Source organism: Uloborus diversus, chromosome 7, assembly GCF_026930045.1.
Source record: "Uloborus diversus isolate 005 chromosome 7, Udiv.v.3.1, whole genome shotgun sequence".
Lineage (NCBI taxonomy): Eukaryota > Metazoa > Arthropoda > Arachnida > Araneae > Uloboridae > Uloborus > Uloborus diversus.
This window is the reverse complement of record NC_072737.1, coordinates 20,043,616-20,058,083: the sequence shown is the minus strand read 5'-3', so window position 1 is coordinate 20,058,083 and position 14,468 is coordinate 20,043,616. Positions and strand designations below refer to the sequence as shown.

At 33.0% G+C, this 14,468-nt stretch overlaps 1 protein-coding gene across 1 annotated transcript in view; it reads left to right on the top strand.

The window, feature by feature from the left end:
* LOC129225709 (methionine aminopeptidase 1-like) overlaps positions 1-14,468 on the top strand; it is a 42,726-nt gene that overhangs the window by 18,082 nt on the left and 10,176 nt on the right. The window contains exons 7-9 of the mRNA XM_054860192.1: positions 4,431-4,498; positions 4,599-4,669; positions 10,002-10,133. Of these exons, the coding sequence (XP_054716167.1) occupies positions 4,431-4,498; positions 4,599-4,669; positions 10,002-10,133 (271 nt within the window). The remainder of the gene's footprint in view (positions 1-4,430; positions 4,499-4,598; positions 4,670-10,001; positions 10,134-14,468) is intronic.

Below are 14,468 nucleotides of genomic sequence, written 5' to 3'. Positions count from 1 at the left end.
CTTATCCTACATTGCAATGTTCAATGCACAGTACAGTCAGCCCTCGTTTATCGTGGTTAATTCGTTCCAGGCTTTACCGCGATAACTTAATTTCCGCAAAGTAGGATTCTGTATTTATAAACCAAATATTTTCCTAACTAAGCGCATAAACTTACTTAGGACAATTTAAATAAGTTTTTAACATAGTTTGAGCCCCCTAGACATGAAACAGCACCCTTAGCCACCATTACATTTGCATTACTTAATATATTACACAAAATATGAGAAAATGAGATATATTAGACGTAATAGATATCACATAGTTATATTATTGGGAAATAAAACGACATACAGACATGCATTTTTTACACATTACTACTAATCTATGAAAATAGCTTAACTTGTTCGATAAAGAATTAATTGCCAGTTAGTGACCATATGTGCCCCCGTTCTTCTTCTACACTTATCCTCATTAAAAGTATTGCGCATAAAACTTAAAAAGCTAGTACACTGTTGAACACCATTTACAGATTTATTTATCCTCTAGTGATTTATACTTTCAAGTTATAGTGTTAAAATGAAATAGCGATTTGCTACACTTTCTTCGGCAATTTTATAGCTCCACTCCATCAACTAGTGCAACTACAGCCCCTCAGAAGAGCTTATCTTACTTGAAAGACATACTTTGTTATTCTTTTGTAGGAAAAAGTTTACACGCAAGCATAAAAAAGACTAATTACTGTATTTAAAAAAAAAAGAAATGCGATGTAGTAAAGCCACGAAAGTCGAAGCGCGAAGTAGCGAGGGACGACTGTATGATAAATTCTGTAAAGGTGAGGCATAAACTTGCAAATGTCTTACGCTGTACAGGCTTCAATTAACAGTTGTCCACTGGTCTGGGAACCCCCCCCCCCCCTGTAGAATCGCCACCCTTGATTGTAAGCATCATAATTTTTTGAATCTATTGAAAGTTTGTCCCTTTATTTACAATATTTAGGTTTTTTTGCAAGAAAAGATAATTTAAGAAATTTCTACAGCATTAAAACATTGTTTTTATCCTATTGTCTTCCTCCCAAAGAAACTATAAAAATTTTGTTGGCTTAATTTCTTTACCAGTATTGGTGAACGTAATGATGCCTTTTGTTTCCTTCTCTTCCCCCGTTGCTTAGATATGTCTTTTGAAAACTGCTATTTGACTCAATTTGTCATATTACTGTTTTTTAAAACCCATTCTTCCCTGTTTTCCTTTTTTTCCCGTTACTTCAGGGTTCGTACGGGTCATGGAAATCCTGGAAAGTCATGGGAAAAAAATTAGCAAATTTCAGACCTGGAAAAGTCATGGAAAATTATTTAAAGTCATAAAAAAAAAGTCCTGGACAAAGAGAAAGTAATATTTGCTAAAAGAGCATATAAATATTGAATGATTTAACAGTATTGCATATTAAAACTGGAAAATTGAACAATCCCAAAAACAAATCTGAATTTTGAAATCCCATTACATCCACTTCTGTACCAGCCATTCGTTTTTTTTTGCAATGTAATTTTACTGCTTGGACATAACTCATTTTGCATTTACCATTATTTTCAAGACTTTTTATATTTTATATTCTGTAGTAGTGAACTTGCACATTCTTGATTTTGCCACGCCCATTTAAAAATGCGTTGGTGTCCACAAAATCCATCGAGTTTGTTTCCACCACTCGTAAAAACTTTATTATTAAATTTTTCAGAGTTTATTTCAATTTGTTGAAAATTTTAGAAAATGAAGATTTTTTGTCAGGTGATAGAATACAGAAAGAAAAGAGGGGAATTCTAATACTCTAAAACAGTACTGCACAGTGTCAGGAATCAAACACTATGTTCTGGAATTTCTGAACCTGTTAATTTATTTGCATTTGAAAATGTGTAAATAAGTAAACAAGTACATTTGAATCAGAGGCTTTATTCGCTACAAATGTTTTCTTTCTTTTTTCAAAAATTAATATCTGGTTTAGAGACATGAATTTACTGAGAGATGTGGCTTTTCTTTAATGAACCAAAGTACTAACAAGTTAATGTGCATGCTTAAATGCACTGCTGATGCTAAAATGCAACTTATGAAGCAAATTTATTGAATCTTTGTAGGCCTAATGACTCATTCAACCTTTGTCCCATTCATTATCATTCTACCTGTTTATAAAAAGATTATTAGACATTTAACCACCGTTATATTTCACTATTTTTGCTTTGCTTAAAGTTATGTCATGAAGACAAATAAGAATAATTTAGATTTTTAGGTGCACAATGATATTTTTTCAATCACAAGTAAGTGCTTCGATGAGGTAGTGGCATTCACGTAAAAGTTTCTCTAATGCTCATTTCCAAAAATTTTCAATTCATTTCCAAAATTCAGTTTGAAATTAAATACACTAGTACTATTCTCTTCATGTAATAAGGTCATGAATTTTTTTATGAAGTCATGAAAAAGCCCTGGAAAAGTCATGGAATTTTTTCTTCCGAATAGAGTATGAACCCTGTTACTTAAAATCACGGTGCAAGTATAGACTACTAAAAAATCTTGTTGTTACTGGTCTCTTGAGAATGCAGCAAGTAAGATGGGTCTGACCATCAATGATAATAAAACTAAATTTATGATTGCATCAAACAGAAATGTAGATACAGCCCCTTTGAAAGTAAACAACTATACATTTGAGAATGTCAAGCAGTTTAAATACCTGGGGACAATGATCTCAAGCTGCAATGACCTACATATTGAGATTAAAAACAGGCTATCCATGGCTAATAGGTGCTTCTGTGGCCTTAAAAACCAGTTAAATTCAAATTACATTAGCATTAAAACTAAATTAATTCTATATAAAACATTGATAAGACCTGTTGTCCTGTATGTGAGTGAATGTTGGGCTCTCAACAGGGCAGAAGAAGAACTTTTATTGATTTTTGTGAGAAAAATTTTAAGAAAGATTTTTGCACCAATAAAACAAGATAACTGTTGGAGAAGAGCTTATAACCATGAAATTTACAAAAAGTATGGAGAACCTAAGATCTTAAGGTTATAAAGGCATCTTGCATTAGGTGGCTGGGCCACATATTTCGATATGCAGATGCATTCCCCACAAAAAGAGTCGCCTTCTCCAACATTGAAGGAAAGCGCCGAAGAGGGAGACCCCCTGTCAGATGGCTGGATGGGGTAGAAGAGGACTTAAAGGTAGTAGGAGTGAACCGATGGAGGGCCATTGCAGGGGATAGGGTTAGGTGGGAAAGATTTCAAGAGACGGTCTTGGCTTACAACAGGCTGTAGCATCAGTGAAAAAGAAGTTACTGGTCTATTGGACCAGTGACTTAATTTTCTAAATTTCTACCCCTGCTGTAGATAAATACTGAATTCTTTGTTTACTGTCATGTTGGTTCCAGTTTATTTTCTAATGTATGCATTCAGAGTTCTTCAAACGGATGATGCTGAGATCAACCCCTCACCCTCCTCATTTGGAGAATTCTGACTGCTTAATGTGTGTCTGACATTTTTGATAGCTAAAAAACTTGAAAAAGTATGGCTGATTAAATTATCACACACACACACAAATTTGTTTTTATAAATGTGGGCAACCTAGTTATAAAATTCTCGTTTTATGGACTAGGAAATCTAGCTGTTGCATTTACACTAATTTTTTTGTTCTGTACTCAGTATCAAATGCAGCTACTTACTTTATTCTTAAAATGTATACATTTTTATGAACAAATTAGTTTTGTAAAACTTTTTTTCCAGCATGTAAAGCACATCAAAATTAAGAATTCTCTGCATTCGAAAGTTATGGATGCTTCTATCCTTCTTACAAGCTTCCTTAACTTTACCCATTTTTTTTCCTAAAAAAGTGTTATTAACTGAATTATGTTAAAGTATGAAATAAAATTCAATGAAAGCTAAAGAACTGTTAAATGTTAAATTCCTAGAAGAAAAAAAAAGGCTAAGAAATGCTTTTTTTTTTTGCCTTTGCTAAACATAGTTTGAGTTTTAATTTTTCATGCTATTAAATTTTTTAGCCTCTAAACCTGCTGGTTATACCTTTTTGTAACAAAATTATAAAAATCAAACTTGAGAATTTTTTGAAGAATTATGTAATTATCAAAAATTTAATATTTTGAAATTATCCATTAAAATTGGTACCCATTTTTTTAATCTGCAGTCAGATGCTTGAAACTTCTCTTCACATGAATGTTTCTGTGTTTTGGATGATTTTTTAACAATAGTTAAGTTTTCAGTTCAAAAAAGAGTAGCTAGAAGTTAACCACTTTCAATTTCAATATTCATGTTATTTCACTCCGGTTTTTTCCTATTTCTTTGAAGTCATATAGGGGATATATTTCTTAGGAAAACTATTCCCCCCCTCTCCCTCCAAAGAAATTTTTAATATGCTAATGTTGTGTATAATAAATAGTTATTGCATTCTTTCTAGGCAAGCATTAAGAGAGACTGCTATCCTTCACCCTTAAATTACTATCGGTTTCCAAAATCATGTTGCACGTAAGTATATGTATAAATATCAATTTAGTCATGTATTGCAATTGATAGTTAATTTATATTTGCTTATTTATTCATTTTGTTTCTAAATTTCTTTTTGCAGATCTGTAAATGAAGTCATTTGTCATGGAATTCCTGACATGAGACCATTAGAAGATGGAGACTTATTAAACAGTAAGTATTTTCAAATCGTTCTTTAAAAAAAAAAAGATAAGTTTAATGAAGATTTATTGGGCCATTCTACTATATCATGCGAGACAATCAGCCTCTATTTTACACCAATCTTTTGTCTTACGACCAAACGGTACGACCTTGTGGGTCACGGATTTGGACAAGATTCTAGATATAAGTCCATCCCCACTAGATATAAGTCCAGGTAAAACTGTTTGACTGCATAGGCCCTAGTTTGGCTACAACGAGGGTCCAAAGTTGCTAGTTTGGCCCCAGAAGTGCAATGGCGTTTCCATTGGAATTTCAGACTTGGACACTATGTTGGATGTCCTAACACATTTGGCATCTTTTGTTAGTACAAGGAGTGGAAGGGAGAACAACTATTTATTTATGAGCATCATTTAAGTTTCTTAAAGTCGAAACGACCTTGTATTTGTTTTTTTCATGTGCCATGTGCAATAAATTGAAGCTTTTTCTCTTCTCCCACTTGTTGCTTATCATTGTGGTATCTTTGATGGCAGACGATAAATATCCAGTTAAATTAAATGTTTTCAATAGGCAACGATAAATACTTTTCACTAGCAGAGAATTAATATAAGTCGAAAATAATTAGTTTCATTTGCAAACAATATCCTGTAATTATGTTACAGTACTATGTTATTTTGGCATTCAAGTTATCGAAATTAAAAGTAGTGTCCAGTTTAAATTTGAGAACCATTTATTAACAATTAGTATTCAACGTAATTAATTCAAAGGTAAGTGCATGCAAATGGCTCATACTGCAGTACAATAGCAGAAAGAGGGGTAAAAATGGTAATTCTAAAAGTAATTCCATTGCAATTCTGGGTCCAAATTATCAAATTTGGATCCTTGTTGCGGCCAAACTATGCAGTCAAACATCTTTACCGGAGCTCATACCTAGTTGGAATTGACCTATATCAAAGATTGTGTCTAAATCCGTGACCCTCGAGGTCGTGCCGTTTGGTAGTTAGATTTTAAAATTTTAATGAAATGGCAATAAGCATATTTTTTAACTTTAAATTTGATACAAAGATACTTCTGACACAGTTATGTTTCCATTAAATAATTTTGTTGTTTAATTTAATTTACCTGCATGAGTCATTTGTGGGACATCTAGTCAAGCTCTTGTAATTTGCTGTATGAATTAATTAATATTTTGGCTCTATTAATATAGCAATGACAAAACACATCACATGTTTTGAAAGCCAAGGTTCCAATGTAAAGGAAACAAATTTTATTTTAGTGAGAAATAAGAATTTTAACTTGAACAAAAATGATGTATAGGGCCATTCCATGAAATAGCCTCCAATTTGTCCAGCTCATGACGACTCATATGTTTCATTAAAAAGTAACAATTTTAAAAGGTAATGAGCAAATTTTTTTGCTTAAGAAATCACTCTACCAATGTCAGGGACTAAAAATGTTTCCAATTCATAACTCATTTTAGTAAAAATTAATTTTTTGGAAACTTTCCACATTGCATGTTCAACACAGCACGTGCTTCGGCGAGAATTGCAGCAAATTTCAATCCTTTTGCATCTTGAAAATATTTCAATTAGTTTGAAAGTTTGAAGTTATTTTATCATGTGCTACACTATACCTACTTATTTTATATTTTATTTTCATTATATATTGATTTTTTTCTTCGGATTTTAGTTTTCATTTTTGTTGCTACTTTTTACTTTCTTCTATATCTAATATATAGAAGAAAGTATTGGATTCGTGCAAATTTTCGAATTTCGAAGGATTCGAACGTTTTGAGGTGTGCTGAGTCCATTTCGTCTATTTTGGAAAATGTCTGTCTGTGTGTGTGTGTGTATGTATGTCCGTGTGTGTGTGTGTCACGTCTGTGTGTGACCAGTTTTTTGTGGCCGCTCTACAGGAAAGACTACCGCATGAAATCAAACGAAATTTGGTACACATATTTTCCCCTATGTGAACTTGTGCCCATTGGTTTTTGGCGCGAATTCCTCCAAGGGGGTGGAGCAATGGGACGTTTTTTGAGCTACGCGTGCTTGCTATTCCTTAGGAAGTAACTGGCGAAATCAAACAAAATTTGGTCCATATGTTGCCATTAACAGGAACAGGTGCTGATTCAATTTTGGTGTCAATAACTCAAATGGGAGTTGAGCTATAGAACGTTTTTTGTCCTCAATTGTGACTGCTGTATCTCAAGAAATAATGAACGGAATGAAAGAAAAATTTATCGGCAAGTAGCCCTTAGTGGGTATAAGAGCTGATTTTATTTTGGTGTCAACAGCTAACTAGTATGTTGTGGTCATCACGAAACTTTCTTCTATATTTTTCTTTTTTTTTCTGATCCCTCCCCATGCTTGACGAGGAAGCAATATTCCCAACAAAAACAAAATGACACATGCAAAAACTTGACGACTATCCCAATGTCTGAATTATTGCAAAAGCAAAGCAAAGAGCGAAAATTGAAAGTTATTTTAAAAGCCTTGCTTGAATGAATTACAAATATTTTATTTGTTAACAAACATAAGATTGCAACAGTTAAAAATTTTAAATCATTGAGATAATATTTCCGATCATTTCCATACAATTAAAATCACGAGAAATACGCAGACGACAATCTATTACGATTTATCTTTCTTATTGTTGCATTAATAAAAATATTTTTATTCGCAAAAAAAAAAAAAAAAAAAAAAAAATCAACACCTCTTGAAGCGATCGGCGTCAAAATAGAACCAAAGCCTGTTTACATATGGATTCACATATATTCCAAATTTCAACCAGAACGTAGCATTACTTCTTGAGATAGGGCACTCAAAATGGAAAAAAAAAACGGGTGATTGCGCTGCCCCCTTTTTAGCTGTTGACACAAAAATAAAATCAGTTCTTATACCCACTAAGGGCTACTTGCCGATAAATTTTTCTTTCATTCCGTTCATTATTTCTTGAGATACAGCAGTCACAATTGACGACAAAAAACGTTCTATAGCTCAACCCCCGTTTGAGTTATTGACATCAAAATTGAATCAGCACCTGTTCCTGTTAATACCAACATATGGACCAAATTTTGTTTGATTCCGCCAGTAACTTCCTGAGGAATAGCAAGCACGCGTAACTCGAAAAACGTCCCATTGCTCCACCCCCCTTGGAGGAATTCGCGCCAAAAACTAATGGGCACAAGTTCACATAGGGGCGCATATGTGTACTAAATTTCGTTCGATTTCATGCGGTAGTTTTTGTTGTAGAGCGGCCACAAAAAACTGGTCACACACAGACGTGACACACATACATACACACACACACACACACACATACATACACACACACAGACAGACAGACATTTTCCAAAAATGGTCGAAATGGACTCAGCACACCTCAAAACGTTCGAATCCGTCAAAATTCGAAATTCGAAAATTTGCACGAATCCAATACTTTCTTCTATATTTTAGATATAGAAGAAAGTAAAAAGGGGGTAGCGCAATCACCCGTTCTTTTTTTCCATTTTGAGTGCCCTATCTCAAGAAGTAATGCTACGTTCTGGTTGAAATTTGGAATATATGTGAATCTATATGTAAACAGGCTTTGGTTCAATTTTGACGCCGATCGCTCCAAGAGGTGTTGATTTTTTTTTTGCGAATAAAAATAGCTTTATTAATGCAACAATAAGAAAGATAAATCGTAATAGATTGTCGTCTGCGTATTTCTCGTGATTTTAATTGTATGGAAATGATCGGAAATATTATCTCAATGATTTAAAATTTTTAACTGTTGCCATCTTATGTTTGTTAACAAATAAAATATTTGTAATTCATTCAAGCAAGGCTTTTAAAATAACTTTCAATTTTCGCTCTTTGCTTTGCTTTTGCAATAATTCAGACATTGGGATGGTTGTCAAGTTTTTTGCATGTGAAATTTTGTTTTTGTTGGGAATATTGCTTCCTTGTCAAGCATGGGGAGGGATCAGAAAAAAAAAAAGAAAAATATAGAAGAAAATTTCGTGATGGCCACAACATACTAGTTTGGTAGAGACTGGGGAACGTACAAATTCACTCCTTATTATTTGGTTTTTCCTTTGCAGCACATTTTCTTTCATTTTTCTTTTTTTTGATGCTACCAATTAACTTACATCTGCAAAACATACCCATTTCACTTTAAATTTAGTATTCATGTTATTTAAAAGCATAATTTAATAATACTGTTGTGAAGATGTGTCGTTAGTAAACCGCCTGTATACCTCTAGTGGAATCTCCTGTTTTTTTTTTCTTCAAAGGTTGACAAGTATGATATTCTGAGACTTTACCAAGAACAAAAGATTTGCAATTTTCATTTATGGTTCTTCTTTCGGCAGACAGACAGTTAATAGAGGCATTATTTTATGTTGTAATTTAATGGAGACTTTTACTGTTATTCTAATTCTAACAGAGATTAAATTAGAAATTCCATCAAGATAGTAAATCTCAGCAGTTGGTTAGCAAATTTATGTGCACATTTTAAAAGTCTTAAAGAACCTAAATCTTAACAGTTATAATTCTATTAGTAAGATCTTAAAAAATATACAATTGAAAGTGTTGTGATGACCACAGATACTGGGTCAGAATGTGGGAAAAATTGAAAATGGCTCCCATATTATTTTTTCCCCAAAGAGTGGCACTCTTCCCCAAAAAGCTGGGGCCCCTGATTTAGCTCGTCACACTTTCTTGCTTCTGACAAAATCAGCTGGTAAAGTTTTTCCCTTGATTTCTGATGTCTGATATTTTTGAGCTGAAGCATTGGAAAAAATAATTAAGAGCCTCCATTTATTTGTATTAACTATGAATATAATTTTATATATGTATTTTACTGGTAGTAGCACCAGAAGATTTGCAATGTAATAAGGAGGTAACTGGGTTATTTACACTTTGCACACATTTTTTAATCAATTTTCTCGAATAATAAACAAAAATGGACACTCTTTTCTGTTTTCTTCAAAATTATGCAATTACTAATGGGTTAATCTATTAACCCTTTCTATCTAAGCTAATCTATTAACCCTTTTGATGATAATTATCAGATAACCGGATATTATAATATGTTATCTGTATTAAGTCCATCCCCAATCTTTACAAGTTATGTTTGCAGTTAGGGAATAATTGAATTTTTATTTCTTTGCTCTAATTAGCCAACCTTGATGTAAAAATTTACAAAGATTTATTTTGCAATCATTATTTCTTGTATGTTTTAAGCACCAGGAGGCATTTGCGATTCCAAGCCCTTCTTTGATGTTCCACCTAGCCTGGTTTCATTGCCCTCCTAACCTGTTCAAATGATTTTTTGTTTGAAGTATTGTTTTTCCTTCCTTTAGTTGACATTACTGTTTATCACAGAGGTTTCCACGGTGACTTGAACGAGACCTTTTTCGTCGGGAATGTCGATGAGGCCGGTAAGAAGCTGGTTCGCGTCACCCACGAGTGCCTGATGAAAGCTATTGAAATAGGTACTTCTTTCTTTACATTTTGCTTTTAACACTTCTTTTCACGCTGTTGCAGATCTTTAATGCAATGTTTGATGTATTTTCAACTTTCCTGTTTGAATGTTTTTTATTTGCCGCCTAGTCAACAAATTTGAGGCCTAAAGTTTTGGATTGTAGCCCAAGCTTTTCTTTCCCTGCTTATCATGATTGCAGGGTTGCCATGCCACATGGAAACCTGGAAAAAACAAGGAATTCAAAAAAAAAGGGAGTTTTACTTTTTAAATAATAGAAATTACAAAAATAATGCAGAAATAGTATATAAACTACCAATGAATTGAGGGAAAAAAAAAAAACACAGAATAAGAATATAAATTGTGATTTTGCTTTGAGGGTTTTTTTATTTATTTATTTTTTCCCCTTTTGTTCAAGTAGATATTAAAATGTCTGTCATAAAAGCAAAACATTTTGAATGCTTTTTTTGACATGCATCTTGAACTCTATGCTAATTTGATTTAGAAAGCATGAGATTAGTCATCAATGTTTATTGTTCTGTTAACTTTTGATTTTTTTTCCCTTAAAAAATTCAATTACAGTAACCACTTCTTATAAAATCAGCCGCTTTTCGAAATCAAATCTGGAATAACAGAATCACTGCAGATCAAAACATGTTAAAATCATCCTTCAATAAAACCGTTATCGCTTTCTATATAAGTTTTTGGACTGTTAATGTTACATATTTAAAAAAGGCATTTATGATTATGTTGAAAACTGCAAGACAAATAAATTCCAAAGTTATATTGCACTAAGAAGTGGAGAAATCGGTCTCAAAAGATGAGGAAATCGCTGCCTGAAATTTTGCCTCTTCAATAGATGTCAAAAATGCACCTTATATCATCATATGATGTACTTTAGAGCAAAGAGGAGGTTCTGTTAAAAATTACATCAACTTTTAAAAATTTTCAAACAATGATGAATTTTTGTTTTCAACTTCTACTAATCAAACAGCAATATGCCAACATTTTGAGGCCCTTGTGCAAATTAAAATTGTAAATCATGTTTAGTTAAAATGTCAGCTGTGTTTTGAAACACTTAAAATATAAATATAGTAATAAATTTCTTTTATAGATTATTGATACTTTAAAACCTCTTACTTCTTTAAGTGTAGGTATGCCGATTTATAAAATCGCCCCTTTTTAGCATACTTTCCCAGTAAAAGTCAGAAAAGGAAGAAAAAAGCATGAAAGAAGGCTTAATGCATGTTAAAAATATCGCGAAAAACAAAAAAAAGTCAAAAATAAATAAAATAATTAAATGAGTATTGAAAAGTTAAAAATTGGAAAGTAGGGTATTGAGATAGGGAAAAATGTCTGTCGGTCGGTCTGTCTGTCTGTCTGTCCCCCCCCCTAATAACTTTTGAATGAATAGTCCGATTCGAACAAACTTTTTTTTGTTCGAAAGATCTCGGCGAGGACACTTCATTCCCATATTTCACTTTTTGATTTGAACTATTTTTTGTTCAATTTTGAACAGTTCAAAAAAACTTAACATTAGCGCCTACGGAGAAATTCAAGGCAATTCCGAACTGTGAGACGAATTTGCTTCAAACAAACTTTGTAGGAAAAAGCTTTTGATGAAAAACTTGTATATAAAATATCTTTTTGATTTGAACAATTTTCCGTTCAATTTTGAACAGTTCAAATCCCTAAACATTAGCGCCTACGGGGAAACTGAAAGTCAATGTAGATTCCGTCTGTACTTGAAGGCGGATTTACTTCAAACAAATTTTGTTGGAAATAGCTCTTGACGCCAAATTCCAGACTCCGACTCCGAGAATTTAGAGGCACCTGACTCCGACTCCTGTGCCCGACAATTAATCGGACTCCGACTCCCCGACTTCAACTCTGGCTTCGTAGCTTTGGCAAAAATTTATACACGGAGGACAAATGACTAACTCCGATTCTTGGATATTCGACTCCGACTCCTTTATCTCAAAAGGAGATTGACTCCGACTCCGCAGCTATGGTTTTAAGGGTGCTCTTCACTGAGAGTCTGAAAGATTCGGATCTAATGTTAACCTACGGGGAAAGTTGGAGCTTGTTTTACAAATTCCTGTAAAGTTTTCGGATCCGTTTTTTTTTCTGAGTATTTTTCAAGACCATGTCTGTTTCTTTTAGTTTTTACTTTTTTGATGTGTCCATTCTCCGATTTTTTAAAATTCGAGAAAAAATGAATTTCTTCGAAAACGAGGTACTGTTGGACATTTCGCTCTGTAAAACATCTGCAACTCGTGCTATCGAAATTTTAAGAACGCCCTGACACGCAAAATATTTCCAGCTCTCTTTTGAGATCTTGTTTGAAATAATGCGACCATTTTTTAAACAAATATCATGTTCTAACTATTGAAAAAAATTTCAAAATACGTTCACTTTTTGCATTTGCCACGCCCTAGAATAGTTACCTCCCCTTTTTGAGGGGTAAAAGCTAATGGGGTGTAAGATTTATTACCCTCTCATTAGTTCCCCTCAATGACCTCCGCTGGACGTCCTTTCTTCTTTCCTCTTTTCCTAAGGCTTTCGTGAAGAATCAAGTGCTTTTGAAAGTGAATCCATGTAGATGCGTGCTATTAGCTGTTAAATTCGCAACATCTGCTTTTTTTCAAATTTGTGGTTTGAAAAGAAATAGATTTGAAAGGAATATTTCTGAGTCAAATTGTTTATTTACAATATAATGAACATTGTTACAATGCTGTCGAATGCGAAAAGTTGACATTTTTCCCTTCCAGTAGAAAAATATTTTTATATATAGATTAAATCGTATTCCAGATACTGGGTATTTTGCATCGTTTTACATGTGTTTTATGTTACTACAAATGGTACACACATAAAGTGCTTTCCACAGCTCAACAAACATTTTTGAAAATTTTTTGTGTCTTTAAGAGCCAGACTCGTCAAATTTCTTTAGAAGGTTTGGGAGGTGGAAAATTCAATAGCGGAAAACATTCCGTACACCAACATACTCATTAAATACATAGAAAATCATGAAAAATATATTAGCAATTTAATATGTTTCAGTTAATGTAAAAAACACACCGTGGTAGAATTACTAAGCATTGTATGTATTAGTTTTAATGACGTTTTCAGCCTTATGTTGCCGACAAAGCTAACTAAAATGTGAACAATATAGAATGGGGGTTACAAGTTTTCACTGTTTTCTATTTTCATTCTCAGAAGCTAGATCAACATTTTAATACAATGTAGAAAAAATTAATTACAGGCATAAAGGTTTTCAGGTCACATAAGCACCCCCCCCTTAAAAAAACATCATTAAAGATCGTCTTAAATTTCGTTTTTATGGCTTTAATTTCAAAAAATTTCGGGAAGGGAGTTTGTGAAAAGTCCTTCTTTGACCATAAAAAAAAAAAAAAAAAAGTTGCATTTTTGGATTTCAAAAACCTGCATGTCCCCAACGTTAATAAAGATGGCCTACAATCATGTTTATAACACTTTAAAAATTTTGCCTCCCCCCCAACATCACACTAAGACTGCGTTTTTAAACTATTTCGAAAAATTCCGGGGAAAGCTTCCGAACTCCCCGTTTCCTAACAGAATTGAAGAACCTGAAATTGTGTTTTTGGCGTTTCAAGTTCAAAAATTTGCTGGTGGAAGATCACAGGACCTCTTACTTACTTCCAAATACTACCAGAGATCGTCTAAAAGTGCATTTTGAAAATTTTTATTTTCGAGAAAATTAAAAGGCATAGCCCCCAAACAGAGTGCTTGGGAAAATAGGGAGTATTTCTGAGTAAATAGTATGCTTACGATAAAGATCATGTTAATTAAATATAGAAATGGTTCCCTCTCCTAAACAAGAAGCTAAATCCTTTCTCTCGCTGTATTTACATATTACTAGGAGTCAATAGAATAGAAAATGTGGGATCTCAAAAAAGATTTTTGTTCTATACGAATGAAAATTACTTGATAATCATTGGATTAGAACAATCATTTTATTCTGTGACTGAAGACAGGATACGATAATTTTTCGGCACAGAAGTGCGTAACACAGAACTTAAAAGAAAAAGTTTGTCTTGTTTGTTTTTTTTTTAATTGTGAACCCTTACTTGTACCTAGAATTGCTTTCCTAAATGTAAGCTGTTCATTTTCATTTTTGTTTCAACTTTATGTATTTCCTGCAAATCTGTTTCTTGCCCTTTTTTTTATTTTTTATTATTGATTCATTAAATGCAAGATGCATGAAAACGAGGCAGAGCGATAAAAACTTTAAAATCTGGCAGAGCGAGGCGTTGAGATTTTTTTCATCTAAGTATTTCGAGATTTTTTTTTTTTTTTTTCAGGCAGATAT